General features: G+C 40.5%; 2 protein-coding genes across 3 annotated transcripts; one reads left to right on the top strand and one right to left on the bottom strand.

The window, feature by feature from the left end:
* Window positions 1-110: 110 nt before the first annotated feature.
* On the bottom strand, window positions 111-4,365 carry LOC108876328 (zinc finger protein 706). Its single transcript, XM_018665782.2, has 3 exons — window positions 4,104-4,365; window positions 2,997-3,145; window positions 111-1,652 (listed from the first exon to the last, which is right to left on the bottom strand). The coding sequence occupies exons 2-3, from the start codon at window positions 3,129-3,131 to the stop codon at window positions 1,557-1,559; spliced, it is 231 nt and encodes a 76-aa protein (XP_018521298.1). The 5' UTR covers window positions 3,132-3,145; window positions 4,104-4,365; the 3' UTR covers window positions 111-1,556.
* A 1,663-nt stretch (window positions 4,366-6,028) lies between these two features.
* LOC108876287 (grainyhead-like protein 2 homolog) lies at window positions 6,029-18,324 on the top strand. Of its 2 annotated transcripts, none has more exons than XM_018665691.2 (15): window positions 6,029-6,285; window positions 6,943-7,129; window positions 7,237-7,674; window positions 7,814-7,869; window positions 8,383-8,635; window positions 8,786-8,897; window positions 10,095-10,189; window positions 14,439-14,597; window positions 14,726-14,783; window positions 15,061-15,200; window positions 15,327-15,364; window positions 15,615-15,706; window positions 15,871-15,956; window positions 16,147-16,211; window positions 16,994-18,324. In XM_018665691.2, exons 1-15 carry the CDS (start codon window positions 6,272-6,274, stop codon window positions 17,106-17,108), a joined length of 1,908 nt encoding a protein of 635 aa, XP_018521207.1. In that variant the 5' UTR covers window positions 6,029-6,271; the 3' UTR covers window positions 17,109-18,324. The 2 variants fall into 2 exon arrangements, with proteins under 2 accessions (XP_018521207.1, XP_018521208.1); XM_018665692.2 differs by having other exon boundaries at window positions 8,383-8,533.
* The last annotated feature ends 111 nt before the right edge of the window (window positions 18,325-18,435 follow it).

Raw genomic sequence — 18,435 nt, forward strand, 5'->3', positions numbered from 1 at the left:
TCACCATTAGGATGATGAAATGTGATTGATTAATTTTTACCACCATAACTCAGCTTATAAATGGTGAACACACACACACACACACACACACACACACACAACAAGTGATGGTTGATATAAAAGTAACACCTTTATTGAAAGGCTATACATTTCAGTACGTGAACAAAGATATGATTATTACAAAAGTAAAAACATGGCTGGTTGTCTGTGCACAGTGATGCAAGTGGTTAAAGTCAGTGGTTAATGACCAGTAGGTCTAAATGTATTGAAAATAGTTTATTTCTATAAATTAAATCTCTGTTAGCATGCTATGAAAAGAAACTAATATAAAAATGAGAGCCAAAGCGAAGTTACAGTGAAATGCAGTTCAGAATGTAGATTCAGAGTCTGACTTTTGTACCATAATGACAGGATAACACTAAAGAACATGAGACTGCACATACGCCACTGAGATTACTGAGACAGGTTAGACTGTGAAATACAACAGTGATGAACAAAATCATGATCAAATACTACAGTGTTGCACACAATTGTGCCACATACTTATTACAATGACAAACTAGGGGTACAGGAGCAGCTCACTAGTGTTATCATTTACAACACCCAGTGCAAACCTTTATCTTCACCCTAATTCACTCAACAGATCACTTCTAGTAGGAACAAAGATAATCATGTGTATTATGCAGTCATCACATTAAAAAGAAGAGTTTAAAGAAATTGTGTCATGGCTGCTAGGAATACACTAACAATGCCCTCTCTGGTTAACTTCTAGAACTCTGCTGCATATGAGGAAGTTATAGAATGGACACATACAGTAGATTTCACAAAAATCTGAGGGGAAATGGAATTCACAATGTCAGTACCCGTGTAGCACAATGGGTTTCATATATTCTTCATATCAACAAAAACTCATACTGTCTTGATTTTTTTAAAATTATCAAAGTAAGGAAAAACTAAATCAGTGCATATTGGAAGTAAATCTGAATCAAGTAAAAAGAACATATTATTCTTTTTTTTATTTACTGTCTTTCCAAACATGCTATGAACTCCAAAAGGCTTTCTGAATAAAACAGAATTATGACCCCAAAATGGTCTGTGACAAATTTGTTTCAGTCAGAAATCCATCATTGGTTTCACAGTATATTGGATCTGATTGCAGATGACTTCCAATTCTCATCTCAGTATTACAACTTTGTTCAGCTGAGCTGGTGCCAATTCATCATTTCTTCTAAATTTAAAGCTTGTCCTGAGACACTGGGAACCCTGAGATGGCATACTAGTGATAGAGCCCATGGACAAGCTGGTATTGAAAACATAAAATTTTAAAATGGTGACATTGAAATATTGCATATTATAAAAGATGAACATATAATTTTTTGGCACAAGCCAAAAGAGGGTAGCTGTCTGCTGTGTGTCTACCCTCAGTGCTCACCCTTAATCAAATTTGGGAAAAAAATTCCGATCTGGAAAAATGACAATAGGCATGCAGGTAAGTACTATCCCTGCATAAAACACCCATGTATCAATTGAAAAAGAGAACCTGTGAAGTGAACCTGTTACACCTCCACATTGACCAACTCCGGGGGCATTGGGGACTTTGGATGTTTGCTTTCAAAGTGCTGCTTAAAGGTCTTCGGGTCAGGCATTTGTGTCTGAGAAAGTGTGAGGAAGAAAAAGTGAAAAATTAGAAAATGCACATTTAAGCAGACAGTTCCTGAAGAGTACATCAGTAGAAAAAAAGGTATGAATGTACTGGGCAGCCATGTCTTAACTATTTATAGTAATAACCTCACAAAATAAGTTTTCCCCGGTACAATGGAAGCACCAGTAAGATGGATATTAAATTGTCAACTTGTTCATTCTGGCTACAAGTGGCTACTTTCATTGGTGATCAGTAATCACTGGCACAAGAGATTACCCAACAGTCCAAAGGAAAAAAATATTGCATGTACAGGTATCATACAACTAGCCACCTTTTCTGCTGAGTGTTTAATTACAAAATGTAGAGAGAAAGTAAAGTGAGAGTTTGCAAATCTGTCAAAACCACTTATTACTTCACTACTGCCAAAACAGGGATGATCAGTGCAATTTAGCAGCAAATACAGACAGTGGTGGAGGCAGAAATATGAGGAGTGTAGGAGAGAAGAGTTCATGGAGCACATGTAGTTCTGCCAATTTTCATATCCATAATGTGCATCTGGACAATCACTGAGGAGGGTATGACCTTTAGACAGTCTTGGAAAGATAGATGATTAGGGCAAAGGTTCCTCAAACATCTCTCTGAGAGAGGCTTATCACGAGAGTGCCAACAAGAGCATACTGTATATGGGCTTTAAGATTTGGTTACAGATCTCCAAGGATGGCACAGACAGGGACTGTGGGTGAGCCATGGTTCATGTATCCATCATAAACATCTTTAACACCATTAAAAAATTAATCATATTACCGTGGAAAAGAGGCTGCAAGAGCACTTTGCTTTGTTAGCTTGGTAAGAATATGTTGGTTATCGACACAGCCAAAAGTGATGTGTTTTAAAACTAAAACGTATTTATAATATACCCACAGAGTGCCAGCTTCTTAGGGACACCTGTGCAACTCAAAAAACACTTGACAATATTAAAAGTTCAGTACAACACCACCACAAACTACAGTCTATTAAGCTAGACTACATTGAAATTACAAAATACACCTAATAAACTGATAACTCAGTGGAGCTATTGAAAGTAGTCCTAGGTAGTAGGTCTAGGCAGTGTAGCTAAACACTACAGGGCTGAGGCAATATGTGAAGTGAGATGATCTCGTCCAGGCATTGCCTGAATCACACTATCACTTACATACATTTCATATAATAAAGTCTCATTCTTTAAGAACAATGCAGGAAGGCATGTGGCTCCTTTACCTGTTCTCCATCTACTGAGATCCATTCTAACCTCATGGTTCACTGAGACCATAGGAGAATAATAATTTTATGTTCTGTTTTGCGCCTAAGCACATACCCGACACACTGTGCACGTGTATACTAAAGCAGCCTTCGCTGCTGTCTTCTGGTCATGGCCTTTGCTCTTCTTGATCTCTGCCTGCTTTTTGGCATTCTTCTGCTGGGACTGGAACTTCTGGTGCCCACGGGCCATAACTGATGCTAGACCTGAAGAAATTGTACAGGAATTTAATCAGCACAACACCATGAAGAAGGTGATGGGCCATAGACTGAGAAAGACTTTAAATCCTAGCTTGCAAAGAATGACTTTCAGGAAAAATGGGAATCACCAAGGGACTGAAAGTTACACCTTCTAGAACTGCAAAGGAGTAACACGAACTGAGGCTTCAGAGAAAACAACCTTGATGTTTTGGCAATTTAAGGACAGCTTTCTCAACATCAATAATCCCTGGAATGTGTAAGACAGCAGTGACTGTGAACCATTTTCCAGAACTGGGTTAATGGTCGCTTTTTTGGCACACAGGGATGAAGCAATTAACTTGGAAATTTCCCCAAAGAAAATCAGACTGCAGATATTCAAAGTTATTACAAACTGAGTACTAGAACTAGGCCAGTCCTGTGATTATATGAACTTTGTTTTTGATGGATGGTAACGAGAGGGTGAGGCCAACTGTCAGTACACTGGGGTCAATCTGCAATCCCAAATTTAACATAACATAGTTTGTTTGAAAGGAGTGACCACTTGTACATAATCGGCAACTCTTTACGTTGACAATGTAGTCCACCCATGAGCACTATGGGTGACGTAGGGTCAGTCTCCGCCACGCATTGCTTTCATACGCCTACACAACCTTAACTAACAACATCTTATAGTACTGGTCAAGCAGCAACGATAGCCAGCTTAAGCTAGCCACCGTTCAAGAGCGACAGTTGAAATGGGTTATTGTGGAAGACAGTCTAAGTAACATCTGTCACTTCCTTTACAGCAAAGTCACATCCTTTACAGCACTAATAATATAACATACATTCAATTTTCTGCTAATTATGAGACAAACATTCTGATAGCCGGTTGCTATCATTGACGCTAGCTTAGCTTGGCATGAAGAGACACATATAGAAAATCTGAATTTTGATAGATATAACAGTTATAATACACATTTCTTACCAGCGGAAAACAAATGTATTACTGAAGATGACCACCAAAATAAAGCTCAAGAAACGCTACGTGAAGCCCTCTGGATCTTCAGCCACTTCCAGTTGTTTGTCCTCATTGCGCTAATGCGCATGCCCAAATCACAAACGATGTTGCCTTCAAGTGTTGTCGGTAAACGACGCCTTGGTGTTTCTCGTTATTGTGTGTGTATAATGGCAGTTTATCTAAAAATTAGCGACTGAGAGAAGGATAAGGACGGAGCATGAATAAATCTAACAGGTAATACAGATGAAATACCGGCGGCGACGTAACGGCGAGTGCACGAAATGAAAACCCAACCCACTCTTGGCATCGCCAGCACATACCATCCATTGCACACAAAAGAGAAAAGTTCCTGCATAATACAAACATGTAGTTAGGCTACAATTATAGGCTAATCAAACAACAACCAATGTTCTATAATAAGGCAGTGTCAAATAGGGGAGAGGGGATCATCCAGGTCACGAATCATCATCGTCTCAAGGCAAACTTTATCTTATCCACTAGATGTTGCCACTGGCTCGCTGATTATTGGGTTTTTGAAAGTAGTATTTAAAATTCCAGTTTCATGGACTCTGTTTTCCCTAAACCTTCGGTGAATGCATATGATTTTACCGATTTCAAAGATCCAAATTCACTAATTGAGAAATTCTTGGTTGGTGTGTTCTGTCCCTTTCCATCAAACAGAAATGCAACGTCTGTTGTTCGAAAGATCAAATAAAAAAAAAATAATGACTAATAATATTCAACTCCCTATTCCATCAAAAGCTAATGAAGTTTACTTTAAAACGTTTACAGGAATATATTCCGCAAATAAATTCCCTTGTTTTCTGGGTCAGCTGCATTTTGTGGTGAAAATATCAAGTCAAAATATTCTGTGTATTTGGTATTCACCCTGATATAAACCGTTATACTGATTCACTCTCTCTGACACTAAGGGTATCAATGAGAAAATGATCTAAAATGAAAATAAAAATATTTCTGGTGAATGTTGAAAGCTGTATCATACTTCCCTTATTAATCAGACCTACAGCTAACATGAATCCAGTCATTTTAACTAAATGGTGAACACAAATCTAAACTCGGAGGAGTTGAATCTGTCATTTCCATCAGTATAACACCGCGGTGATGTAGTAGCCTGTCCGACCGATTGGTTGATGCGCCCCCTTCAATCAAACAGAAATGCAATATCTGCTTGAAAAGGTTTATGAAGGCAAATAAATGAATAAAAAAAAGTAACGCGCATACTCTACCACGTTTGCTAAGTCCATGAATATTTTCTGTCTGCACGGTGCAAAATTAACCACACACAAATAACTACAAGGTGTCACGGTACGCACAACATTAAGGCCAGGTTTGTTCAGAATAGTTACTTTCCTCTTATTGTATATTAACACGGACAATATAATAATGACAACGTCTTTCCATCGGCATGTTAGCCTATATAATACAGACCTTAAAGGTAAAACAGATATTCTTTTCCTTGTTGTGTGATTACATTAGCCTCATCATCAAGTAATGTCTATATATGTATATATGTCCCCTGACCTGTGATTAATCTGCCACTTTGAGACTAATTTCCAACATAACGTCTCAGTAATGTCCCTTAAAAGTGGGTATGCTGTCATTTACTAATTTCCTGCTCAATGGAACTTTCTTACATGAAGAGACAGTCCAATTCCAAAAACAGCCTAGTTCTGAAGAAATGAAATCAGTGCCAAACATAAACCGAGTAGGAGTTTTAACAGCAGCGTGTCCAACTTTCCCTCATTTCACTTCACGCCCCTCCCCCCGATTCACCAATGGGGAAACGGCTGCATCACCTGTGTGGAAACATGGAGCCAATCAGCAAGAGAACTTTCGTTTCCTTGTTTGTCCTACCTTCTCAGGTTCTGCAGTGCCCATCTTTTAATTTGTCAACTTCCTCAAACGGGAGACAAACCTGCCAGTGCGTCAGCTCAGTTTTTACCTGTCATTCGATTATGTTTTACTCTTGAGGTTACAGATGATTTCATTGGCTGGTTTGACTGAGGAGTTAAATACAGCTCGCCTCTTGCGGGCCTAGTTTTTTTCTGTCTCCCTCTAGAAAGTCTAGTCTCTCAGTCAAGTCTTAGAAAACACCAGTGAGTCCTGGAGGCAACATGGACCTGGACAGGTAGGAGAGAAACATTAATATTACGGGTAATAACTTTTGTCAGTTTTACTTAAGTTTTTACAGCTGCTTTCACTTCCAATTCTCTTTTGTTTAGCTCTTTGTTCTTTGTGCCTCTCTCATTTCATAAAATATTATAATATCAAAAACAGAAAAAAATAATTTCTATTGTTTATTTCATTGAACATTTATATGATATAGTACTTTCTATCAAATATCAGCATTACAAGAGATAAAGTGCCCTAAATGCACCACAGACACAGACATTACTCAATGGTAATGTTATAGTGATGTACTTTCATTGTTGCTTAAGATTTGACTCAACTGTGAATATGACAAATATGTGCCTCTAAAACTGAGATTTTGTACACAATGTCTCTTTTTGCTGGCCTCTGTGAATGACATTTTATGACATAAAAAGTAACTCTTAATTTTGATCGTGAATAACCATTTAAACTTTTTCAGAACTATTATTTAAGTGTGGTGTACACAAGCAGTTATTCCTCGAGTGAACTAAAGTAAACACAGCGGGCGATTAGATTGAAGTTTGGTGAGAAACAGCCTGGGGCAGACTTTGCGGCTTGGCAGACGTGGCGACTGTCACTGACAGGTTGGCTTTACAGTAACAACATGACTTACATTGTCCTGTCTTCCTCTCAGTAAACGGCTGGTGGTCGTGGTACCAAACGAAGTGTCGGTGCCCTCGGGCAGGGTGTTCAGCAGTGAGGACGAGGCATGGAGGAGCTACCTGGAGAACCCGCTGACGGCTGCCACGAAGGCCATGATGAGCATCAATGGAGATGAGGACAGTGCAGCAGCTCTGGGACTGTTGTATGACTACTACAAGGTGTGGAAGGCTGCACGTTAGAGCCAGTATAATGCAAACACAATTTCCACATCATGTGTTCTGTTTTGACTTGTTTTATCTTTTTTTTTGTATATGCTCTATTCCAGGTTCCCAGAGAGAGGAGACGTGCCTCCAGTGGTGCTAAACTCACTGACCCCTCCACTCTCGGGCCCAGTAACTGCGGGAGCTTGGAAATACTGGATCACCATCTTCAGGCTCTTAGATGCATGCCTGTCAACCTCTCTCTAAACCACAGCACCACTACAGAACATCAGGCTTCTAAGTACGGAGCTACCAGCCTTGCAGGAGACACCAGAGGAGGAGATGGAAAAAGTGAAGGTGGAGCAGCTCTTGCTCTGGTCAAGACAGAGGGCCAGACGTCCATGGGAGTGTCCTCATCTGGCAGTTCCTACCCAGACGAGCCCAGAGACCAGATAAGGATGGTTTATGAGCAGGGCTGCTATGATTTGTCCCTCTCCGGGTGTTTGAAAGATGAACAGAGAAGCACTCCAGACAGCACATACGAGGATGCTGTGGAAGGAGCGGTGAGTGAGGTGCCATTATGTCTTGCTTTGTAAGTCTGGGGTATATTATTTTGATGTTTTTTTTTTGTTTGTTTGATGAGTAGTAGTTTCCTGCTTTTCTCCTTTTTAAACACACAGCTTATATTGTCTTCTTTCACAGATGTACCAGAGAAGTCCTTCCCCAGGAATTGATGAATACCATTATAGCCTGCCAGTGTAAGTTGAAGTTAAGATACAAATAATGCAAATTAAAAATCATGGTGTACACAATGTCTGAGTCAAAATTAAACTACAGTGTGTGTGTGTGTTCATGGTAAGGAAAGAACATGTCAGCCAGTGCAACAATGTGTCTCATTAATTTGCTTTTAATAGTTTCTGAACAGCAGTGGAGCTGTAAGATGTATCCGGCTTGTGACAATAAGGAAAATACAGAATATTACAAGGCCTAAAGCTGTGATTAAAAACATGTTTGTTTGGAGCCATAGGAATGTCATAAGAACCACTTCTTGTTGCAACAACCCTCTTCTCACGCTTCATTTACAAATTAAAGGCACACCTTTTCTTCTACCAATCAACCCTGTCCAGTCAGAAAAAAATCTTCACAGTTCATAAAATCTTGACACTGTTTGTGCTAATCTTACTTGCATGTACAAAAAATGTGATTTATTCTTGTATCAGATGAGATACTGTATCTTCACCGCGTTTCCACACATACTTCTGTTCTTACAGTGATAGTTTCCAGTACAGCCTGGAGGCCAGCATGTCACTGCGACAAGGAGAAGGACCCATGGCTTACCTGAACCGGAGCCAGTTCTATGCTTTGACGCTGTCTGAGACCAGCTTCAGATCATCTCTGTGTCAGCCCAGAGGCAAAATGCGGGTGAGTGGAGCGACGCCGTCACAGGGGCCTGATGGGAGCCCATCCAGTGGTGAGCAATGCACCATGAGAGGCTCTGAACTACAGCGGGACAGTATTGTACAGGTGAGGGAGGGGAGATACAGTAAATGGAGAGAAAGTGCAAAGCTTGAAAATTTTACTGTCAGCTTATAGTCGGGTAGCATGTCTGCACTTAAAAATTGAAAATGTATTTTTCTTTGTTTTGGCCTGATTATACTATATCTTGCAATGCAGAGTGTTATCATGGTTGTCTTTGGGGAAGACAAGTGCAGAGATGAGCAGCTGAAGAATTGGAAATACTGGCACTCCCGTCAGCACACTGCCAAACAGAGAGTCCTAGACATTGGTAAGAAGATTATTGTTACCATTACTGCCTATCACTGACAGGTCCGCCTGCTACACACACGTCTTGATGGGGTTTATAAATAAAACAAATGGGGAACAGGCCCTGATTTAAAAAACAAAAAACGGTGCACACACTTTTAGCCAGATGTGCAGTAGCTGCACAAAACCATGCAGGTAAAGAGACTGTAAGCAGGTGGAAAATGTACAGGAGCCTCCAGGAGAATCCTGCTGCATATCCTGAAGTGAAACCTGGTGCAATTTAAATAACTGTCAATTCTTGATTCTCACAGGAACTCTGTGAAGAGACTGCCATTGGATTTGCATTTGCATAGACGTTAACAAGAGAAATAGGTGGGGGCCTGGACGAAGGCCATATTCTGTGCAATCTGCGAGAGACAGGCCTCAACCTGTGGTTTCAAACTCAATGGAATGAACCAGAGATTTCTAACACTGTGGTGGTTTTGTTTGTGGCAAGTTTGCGCCAATACCATTGTGGGTGGAAATTAGCCTACATAAGGCTGAGTGTTTTAGGAGGACAAGAACAAGATCTTCATATATTCACATATATTCTAGTTCTGTACTGTTTAGGTAACTATAGCTGTAGGCACTTGTACTTTACTTAAATATTTTTCCATTTTATGCTACTTTATACCTCCTCTCCACTATGTTTTTGAAGGAAATAATGTATTTTTTACTCCACTACATTCATTTGGCAGTTATAGTTTCTTGATAGATTATGATTTTTCATTTAAAAACTTATTGTCAGCTTATAAAATTCAATGCATTGGTTAAATATTAAAGCAGTGGTTTCCAACCTTTATGGCTTTGTGATACTTGACTAAAAAGTTTAATAAGGGCCCTTTGACATGTTTTAGGTGTCATGTCTCTGTGTAGTTTAGTTGGACTAAACTACCCAACTGTATTCAAAGAAGGCCTGTAGTACTGAAACACTTTACATTTTAAAGTTGCCAAAACAGCTTAATATACATCTTTCAGTAGAATCAGAATTTTTTATTTTGGATTCTTCTGAACTTTTACTGCAGTGAGATTTTGAGTGCACGATTTATACTTGTAATGCAGTATTTTTACATTATTTGTATTGAATTATTGTTTGTGCCACCGTTTTCAAAGTGCCCTGAAATGTTAAATTAAGGCTGAACCCACTGACACAGTTTTCTCTGATCTTCACTGCTTGCAGCTGACTACAAGGAGAGCTTCAGCACGATAGGGAACGTGGAGGAAATTGCCTACAATGCGGTCTCTTTCACATGGGATGTCAGTGAAGAAGCCAAGGTAAACAAACAAACAAACAAACAAACAAAAAACCTCAGATCAATCTAAAGTGAAAAAAGTCAAAGGAAATATATTTCACTGTTCTTTACTCTCCTAACTTCACTTTCACACTCAGTCAAGCAGTTAACAATTTGGTTCTGGTTTTGCTTGTCTTGAGGACTCTTTAGCTGTAGAGATCCTCCCTTGTTTGTCAGAGGACTGTTGACACTGACACCGTTTCAACATAGTTGGTGGAGCATAAGCCAGACCCCGGCCAACCCCCACCCCCTTTGTCCTCCATAACAGTGGGAGTACGTCTTGATTTGAATCGGGTCATTATTTGGGGTCCCAGGCGTGCCGGGCACATGGCAACACAGCCCCCAAAGTAGCTAGTCGGATTTCACCTCTGTAAAGGAGGTAAACACACACGCCCGCACACATAACAGCAGCCCCCCCCAAGGGTGTTTGGGGCTTCGAAGATAGTGCCTCCAGCCCCCATTCATCTCAAATTAAATGAGATCTCAAAAACAGCCTCATTGAAAGAGAGGTATTTGCAGCTTTGTGGGCAAATATTTACTGTTTGGCACCTGCCTTCATTCCACTCTAAGTGTTTTTCTGTGTGCTCACGTAGTTGTGTTCACTCAGTTTCTGGTTTTTCTACAGTGGATCCTGAGAGTATTCAACCTTTCACTTTTTTGCACACTTTATTGTGTTGTAGATTTAATTTTAAATGGATAAACTTGAAATGTTTGCCCATCAATCTGCACTCAATGACAAAGTGAAAACAAAAAACAGGTTTTCGGAACAGAATACCTGTCCCCTCACTTTCCAAGCATGTCTGTAGTGTCAACTACCGCATCAACTAGTCTGTCAAGTGAAGAGGATTGTTTATATAGCTATATTTAGACATTGTATTAGTTGTTAGTCTGTAAAAGGATAGATATTAGCTGACATGTACTTCCACTTTGTCTTCTTCGTCCTCCATATACAAGCTACAGTGTCAACATAAAAACATGAAAAGCATTCGGTTTATCTGGTAACAAATCTTCGTTTTAGGTGACTACAGAAATAAAAACACAATTATGTATATGATACAGTTTCTGATAACAGATCCCTGTGAATGTTACACACTGGGCCTTTAAAAATCAGTGATGGAAAAAAGTCCACATTGAATTGATTGGCATATTTTAGAAAGGCATACAACTGTGTATATAAAGTCCCATAGTTCACACTGACTGACTGATTCACCAGACCAGGCTACATTTTTCCAGTCTTCAGCTGTCCTGTTTTGGTGACTGCACCCAGTGCAGCCCCAGATTTCTGTTCTTGACTAACAGACGTGGAACCTGATGTGGTCTCTAGTTGTTGTAGCCCGTCTGCCTCAAGGTATTGTGCATTCGGAATTACCACAGCCTGTCAGCTCGAGCCAGTCTGACTGTTCTCCTCTGACCTCCTATCAACAAGGCATTTGTGTATGTATGAGCTGACATTTTTTCCCCATTCTGGTGTTTGATGTGAGCATTAACTGAAGCCCCTGATCTGTATCCGCCTGATTTGATGCATAGCTCTGCTGCCACATGATTGGTTAATTACATTAATACGCAAGTGTACAGTGCAGTATATCTAACAGTGGATAAAGTAGAGAGGTGCTGTCAAAGGCCTCTGTGACCCTAACTCATTAAAACACCTGGCAGCAGTGCAGAGATATTCCCCTCTGAAGCTTCTGAGCCAGCCAATCAAAGAAGACCAGTGTCGGGGGGAGAGAGAGCTCACAGCTGTTAATCAATACCAGGTGCTCTGGTCTACTACTACTCTTGCACAGAGGCTTCAAGCTGCTATTAGCTGCTGGAAGGTGCCTCTATGGCTTACTCACGGGCTAGCAAGCTCCCGATTCCTACAGCAGCTGATTCTGCATACTTAATGAGGATGTAGATTAGAAGAAGGGCTGGGTGGTGCAGGGAGAGGGAGGGGAGGGAGGATTGGAGTGGTTTGCCCTCAACTCTCGTGCTAGCTTGATTTCCAGAATTTGGATATTGTAGCTGGGAGAAACAAACATTCCCCACAGTATTTCTTTCTACCAGAGTATTAAGGGTTTGGTGGTGAGCAGGTTGTCGCTGGATTCGTTGGTTGTGAACGCGTGGGTCTGTTGCCAAATACAAACCAGATGATCATTATTAGCCTGTTTGCGACATGCTGACTGCAGTTGGTCTCGTAAGCCTCTACACAGGGTCACAACCCACTGGAAAGAAAGTGGGAGAGGTTGAGAAAGAACACTTCTATTATTATGAGGCAATATGTGGGCTTACATGTCACTGCTTTTGCTTCTCTTTCTCTCTGTGTAATGGCACCCAGACATTTTGGTTTCCGAACATAATTGGATGTCCAGTCAGACTGTGACATGCAAACTTGATATTTTTGGTCCACATAATCAGTTTATGTTTTTTTTGTTTTGTTTTGGCATGACTCCAGTGTTGCCAGGCAACATGTTTCGTCTTGATAGTAATGAAGTGTGAAATGTATTGGTAGGAGAGATGAGCTGCTTCCTGCAGTATGACTCTGTTTTTGTGTTTGTTTGTTTGTGTCTGGTTGAGTGGATGGTACTAAACAGCCACTTTACAGTGCCCTTGTGAACTTTTCTCTTTTCAGGAAGGCATTTGAATGCTCATAAATCCAGTGGGCCCAAACACAATAAGCCACACGCACGTGCACGCTAGCAGCAATGTGCTCACCACTTCTGGAGAAATTTAAATGGCTTGGGTCTGTGGAGGTGTGCATTTGTGGAGGTGTGTAGGAGGCTCATTTGTGCTCCAGGCCTTTCCAGCGATCAGCCCTCACCTCTGCAGGTTCAGACACGATGCTGTTGATGTTGCGTAGTGGGAAAATTGTTGTTAAGCCACGGTGAGGAATCTCTACCGTTATCTGTCTCTGACGACCTGTTGCTCAGGCTGTTAGTCCTGTTCAACTGGAAAATTCGTCAGGAGTTTATGTTGGTTTACCATCTAACAAATCTCATCATCAATCATGGGAATCTTTTCCATCAGCTAACTAAGTGTGTGAAGATAAGCACATGGTGTATTTGTATAGCCACAGTGTACACATGGTTTGAAATAGGTTAATGATTGCGCTGTGATTTGGGGGAGGTTGTATAAATTCAGTTTTTCTCTCACAAGTGTATAAAAGATTCATTCTGAAAACTGTCACACAGTGGTCTGGAAAAACATTAAACCTCTGATAGTTCAGTGTTTCATTAAGGACATTTCAAACTTTCGTCTAAATCAGTAGCATTCATAAGCTTATGTGCAGGCATATAAATCATTTAACATAAGGAGGGTTGAGAAGTGGAGGAGTGTGACACATTTGCTTGACTGAGTGTTGCCTCTGGCCTCTGAATGGCTGCTGCTGTGGTGACTCATGACCCTTTCACTCATAACTGCACAGTTTATGAGTCAGGTCAAGATATACTAGAAAACAGAGATCTGCATCAGATGTCACTCCTCATCTGAGCCAGACTGGCTGTAAAACTTAAAAGATTTAGCTGATGAAAGGCAAATAATAGGTGTTTATACTTTAATATAATGCTGTTATTATCAGCTTTGAGTCACCATTTATTGCTTTACCTGTACTTACAGAAGTGAATGAAACAGTCATGCTTTTCCTAGTTTCTGCAAGTGGGAGAAGCTCGTGGAACAACCCACAAACCCTGTCTGACCTCACATCTCATTCAGACAGGACTGAAGGACTGATTCTTTACTCGTGCATAATCCACCTAAAAAGATGTATTACACCAAATGTTCTCACCCACTATCATTGTCAACAGTGAGTGTATGTTATTGTCCCAATCTTTTTTGTCAGATGTATTAAACCTGCACAGCCCTGTCAGGTACCTGCCATGCCACTTAATTACTTTTAACTGTTAACTGGATGTAAATAATCTCCATAGATTGTATGGAAGTGGATGTCGTTTTCATACACTTGGATGGTTCATGTGTAGGCCAGTTCAGTTAAGTTTACATTTGTAATACCACCACTTGCAATGGCAGCAGCTGGACTATCTTTTCTTTATGTTTAACTATTTCAACCAATCATCCATTACTTTTAGCTACATATACACTCGCTGAGCACTTTATTAGGAACACCTGTTCATCTGCTCATTCATGCAGTTATCCCATCATCCAACTGTGATAGCAGTGTGATACTTTTAGGCACGCAGATACAGGTCAGAAGCTGCAGTTAATGTTCACATATCGCCTGTCTTATTTTTGTCTCCTAGGTTTTTATCTCCGTGAACTGTCTGAGCACTGACTTCTCCTCGCAGAAGGGCGTGAAGGGGATGCCTCTCCTAATCCAGATTGACACTTACAGCTACAACAGTTGCAGCAGCAGACCCATCCACAGGGCCTTCTCTCAGATCAAGGTCTTCTGCGACAAGGTGAGGAGGGCTGCTGGCACAGCTGCCTGATCCGGTCGACAAGAGAATAATTTAGACTTTGCTTTTACTGTTTCTCTCTATATTCTGTGCATTCTGTCCCTTACATCATGTGTGTTTTTTTTTCGCAGGGCGCTGAGAGAAAGCTTCGTGATGAGGAGAAGAAACATCTTAGAAAGAAGATGAAGGGTACAAACAACTTGTTTTTCTTCTTCATTTTGGCTAAAAAATGAAAAAATATTGATATTCATTTTGATCTTATGTACATGCATAATGTTGGCAAGCTTAATTTGAAATCTGCTGAAGCAAGATTACAAAGCACTTTCCAGGAAAATGTGAAATTGAATGGAGCAGGGAGGACAGGAGAGGACTAAAAAGCCAGGCAAATGTAATCAATCCTTATCATATCTGTATGCGGAGTGGTTGCCTGGCAACAGATGCTGAGATCATGCTCTCTCTGGATCAGGGAAAAATGGCAGCTCAGGGTCAATCTCTCCCATTAAGAGGGCTGAGAGCACGCTGTTCAAAGCCATGACAGATCTGGACTCTCAGCCCGTCCTCTTTATTCCTGACGTCCATTTTGGAAACCTTCAGAGAGCAGGGCAGGTGAGGCACCTTTCTGTCTCTGACACACACACACACACACACACACACACACACTTCTTGCACTGTCTTGCACTGTCTTGCACTGTCTTGCAGTGTGACTCACGATGGATTTTAATCTATTTGCAGGTGTTTGCTTTTAATACTGAGAAGGTCGACAGAGATAGGTGCGTATCATGCTGTTATTTCCATGCGACTGGTTTGCTCTAAATGCTCGTGTGTTGCACCTCACTGCACTGGTTTACCTTTGATGATCTCTCCCTTCTTTCCACTGTATTTGTGTCATGGTAAAACGGTTGTGAAATGGATTGGGGATGATTAGTTCTCTCCATTTCACACCTGGTGGAACAGAGGAGGAACACAAACCAAAACAGGGATTCAGATGATTTAAATGGTGTGTGTATGTGTTTGTGTCAGGAGTGTTCTAGTTAAGAGGATGTCATGTGTTGCCGAGGAAGATATCTGTCCACCTCAAGCCAAGAAGTCCAAAGTAGACCAGGAGAGGAAAGGTTCATAAAAGTCACATTTGTCTTTTTAATTATAAATCTTTTTGGTGCATTTTAGTGAAATATTGGGCAGCATTGTATATCTGTATCATTTATATTCTTCTCCTTGTAAAAAATATATGGAATGATTGATTTGTTTTTGTCCTGTTTAACCCATGCCTCATTAGTTCTTCTGTATGTGAGGAAGGAGTGTGATGAAGTGTTTGATGCCTTAATGCTGCATACCCCAACCCTCAAAGCACTGATGGAGGCAGTGAGTACTGAGAGTAGTGTCATAATGTGGTTTTATCTGTTGTGCACTGAAATACGAAAAACACATTGGATCCACTTTGCTAAACTGGATCAGTTCATCATAAAAAACCAGTAAGATATTTTATTAGATAGTGACACCTCAGGCACCTCAGGGTGCTTCAGCGTGTTTAAAATACACTGTTTCTTCACAGGTCTCAGAGAAATATGCCTTACCTGTGGACAAGATGGCCAAAGTTTACCAAAAAAGCAAAAAGGGGTGAGTCAGACTTCACAGAGAAACAGCACAGCAGTCATGCTCACTACTCTGTGAGGCTGTAATTAGTCACAGCAGTGCTTTGGGCTAAATGCTAACCTCAGTATGCTAACATGCTCACAATAACACTGCCAACATACTGATGTTTAGCATATAATGTTAAAGCATGTATAGCATCTTGGTTTAGTGCATTATGCTAATGTTTGCAAATCAGCATAAAACACACACATAAAAAGACACTGCTAAATATTATTATTTCACTTCTGGTGATATGTACATACACAAAAATGTGTCAGGTGCAACATAATAATTGTTCTATATACTTTCATATAAAAAATATGTGGGAAAAAAATCAAAATGAATCATATACCAAAAAGAAAAAACCCTGCTACAAACCTGTAGTTGATTCTGATGAAGAGCTTTTTTCTCACAGCCAACCATTCACATGTACAAAATCAAAGTCTATTAAATGTATTTTTTAAAATTAATTTTCCTTATTAAATTATTTCAGTCATTTCCAGTAAAAAAGGACAATACATACTACAGTACATCCAAACTTCATGGCAATGCATTGTTATTGAGACACTTAAAACCACAAATGTCAACCTCATGGTGGCTCTAAAAGCTAATCAGGGGATCACTAAAAAGGGTATTTCAATGTGCACCACAGTGGTGGAGTGACAACTGATGGGCATCGCCATCCACAAAACATTCAGATTAACTCAAGGAAAATTGCACTCAGTGAATCCAACAAGTCTTTCTGATCTGTTTATTGTCTTCCTCAGGGTCCTGGTGAACATGGATGACAACATCATCCAGAATTATTCCAATGAGGACACCTTCATCCTGGCCATTGAGAGCTCAGCAGAGTCCTTGCATCTGACTCTGTCAGAGATCTGATGGCACTGTATTCATCAGCCATTATACTGTTGGACCGATGTGATCAGTGATGGGTGAAGCTTTAGCCACGCCATGTGTAACAATTGTGAATATTGTTATCAGTATTAGATAACAGAGCCATCTTATTGAAGGTCACATCAGGACTCTCAGTAGTGTTGGCTGGCCTGTATGGGTCATTGGCTAAATTCCATCCAGCATGCAAAATCCACGTACACCTCACCTGCTGTAGTGCCTGTTTACAGCCTGATGTGGGAGGATTTCTAGCACCTGGAACACAGGCTTAATGTTGAAAATCTCTGGAGTTGTTGGGTAAGAAAAATCTTTGATCTTCCCTGGTCAACTATCTTTGCAAGTCTTCACTAGCTACATACGAATAGGAACATATGAATTCACTTCTGAACAGCTTTTTGTTTATCTGACGTGATCACCACAAAGCATCCGTCCAGCTAGCCTGCTGTCGTTCCACTGGAAGAAGACCTTACAGTATACAGTCGTTGCTGCTGTTTTTGGATTAACAGCAAGCAAGGACTGCTGTTTGGTTCCTCTTTGGCCTCTGCCACATCTGCCATTCTCCCTGTAATGCCTTGCTTCAGAGAACCTTTATCCAACATCTTTTGCTGGCACTCAGCAGTTCAAGGTAATAGTAAGATAATGGCTCTGTTTTGTGTGTATATAGTTTTTTCTAGACGTGTGTTCAAAGTAGTTCTGATGTCTTGATTAAGTCAAAGTGAACTTTGTTAATCTTTACTGGTTGTCTGTCTTGTGCTTTACTGGTCATATTTTCACTGCCTACTTAATGTTTCCAGTCGGTGCCAGTGAAATAACAGTTATCCCAGGTTGTGATTACATGCTGATGTCTCAGGATCTATGATTATATGAGGCATCATTATGGATCAGGACTGCCAGTCTCCAGGATGCTGTAATAATGTTTTGCTTCCTCTGTGCATATGTTTATTGCTTTCCCTCTCACTAAAGAGACTGCAGTCAGTAATATTTATGTCATTAGTCAGGGACTTACAAAGCCCAACGGTTCCATTTACACCGTCCTTGTCTGAAGCTGCTGCAAACCATCAGAGCTTAACAGTCTCAGTGCTCCGTTCCTGCTCGCTGCCTGTGTTTACACCTGATTCACTGCCAGCATTTCTGTCCTACATATGCCTCATGCACTGTGATGTACAGTCTTTTAAATGAGTCAATAAATATAGTTTTATATGTAGTCACTTGTCTCTGTATTTTAGTTCTAACATCAGTTTGTTTTGTTTTAACCAAAAGTTTCTGCAGCATCAAATTTGCAGCTCCTATTTTCTGATAAAGAAGCCGCTATGAT

This window comes from Lates calcarifer, linkage group LG15 (genome assembly GCF_001640805.2).
Source record: "Lates calcarifer isolate ASB-BC8 linkage group LG15, TLL_Latcal_v3, whole genome shotgun sequence".
Taxonomy (NCBI): domain Eukaryota; kingdom Metazoa; phylum Chordata; class Actinopteri; family Centropomidae; genus Lates; species Lates calcarifer.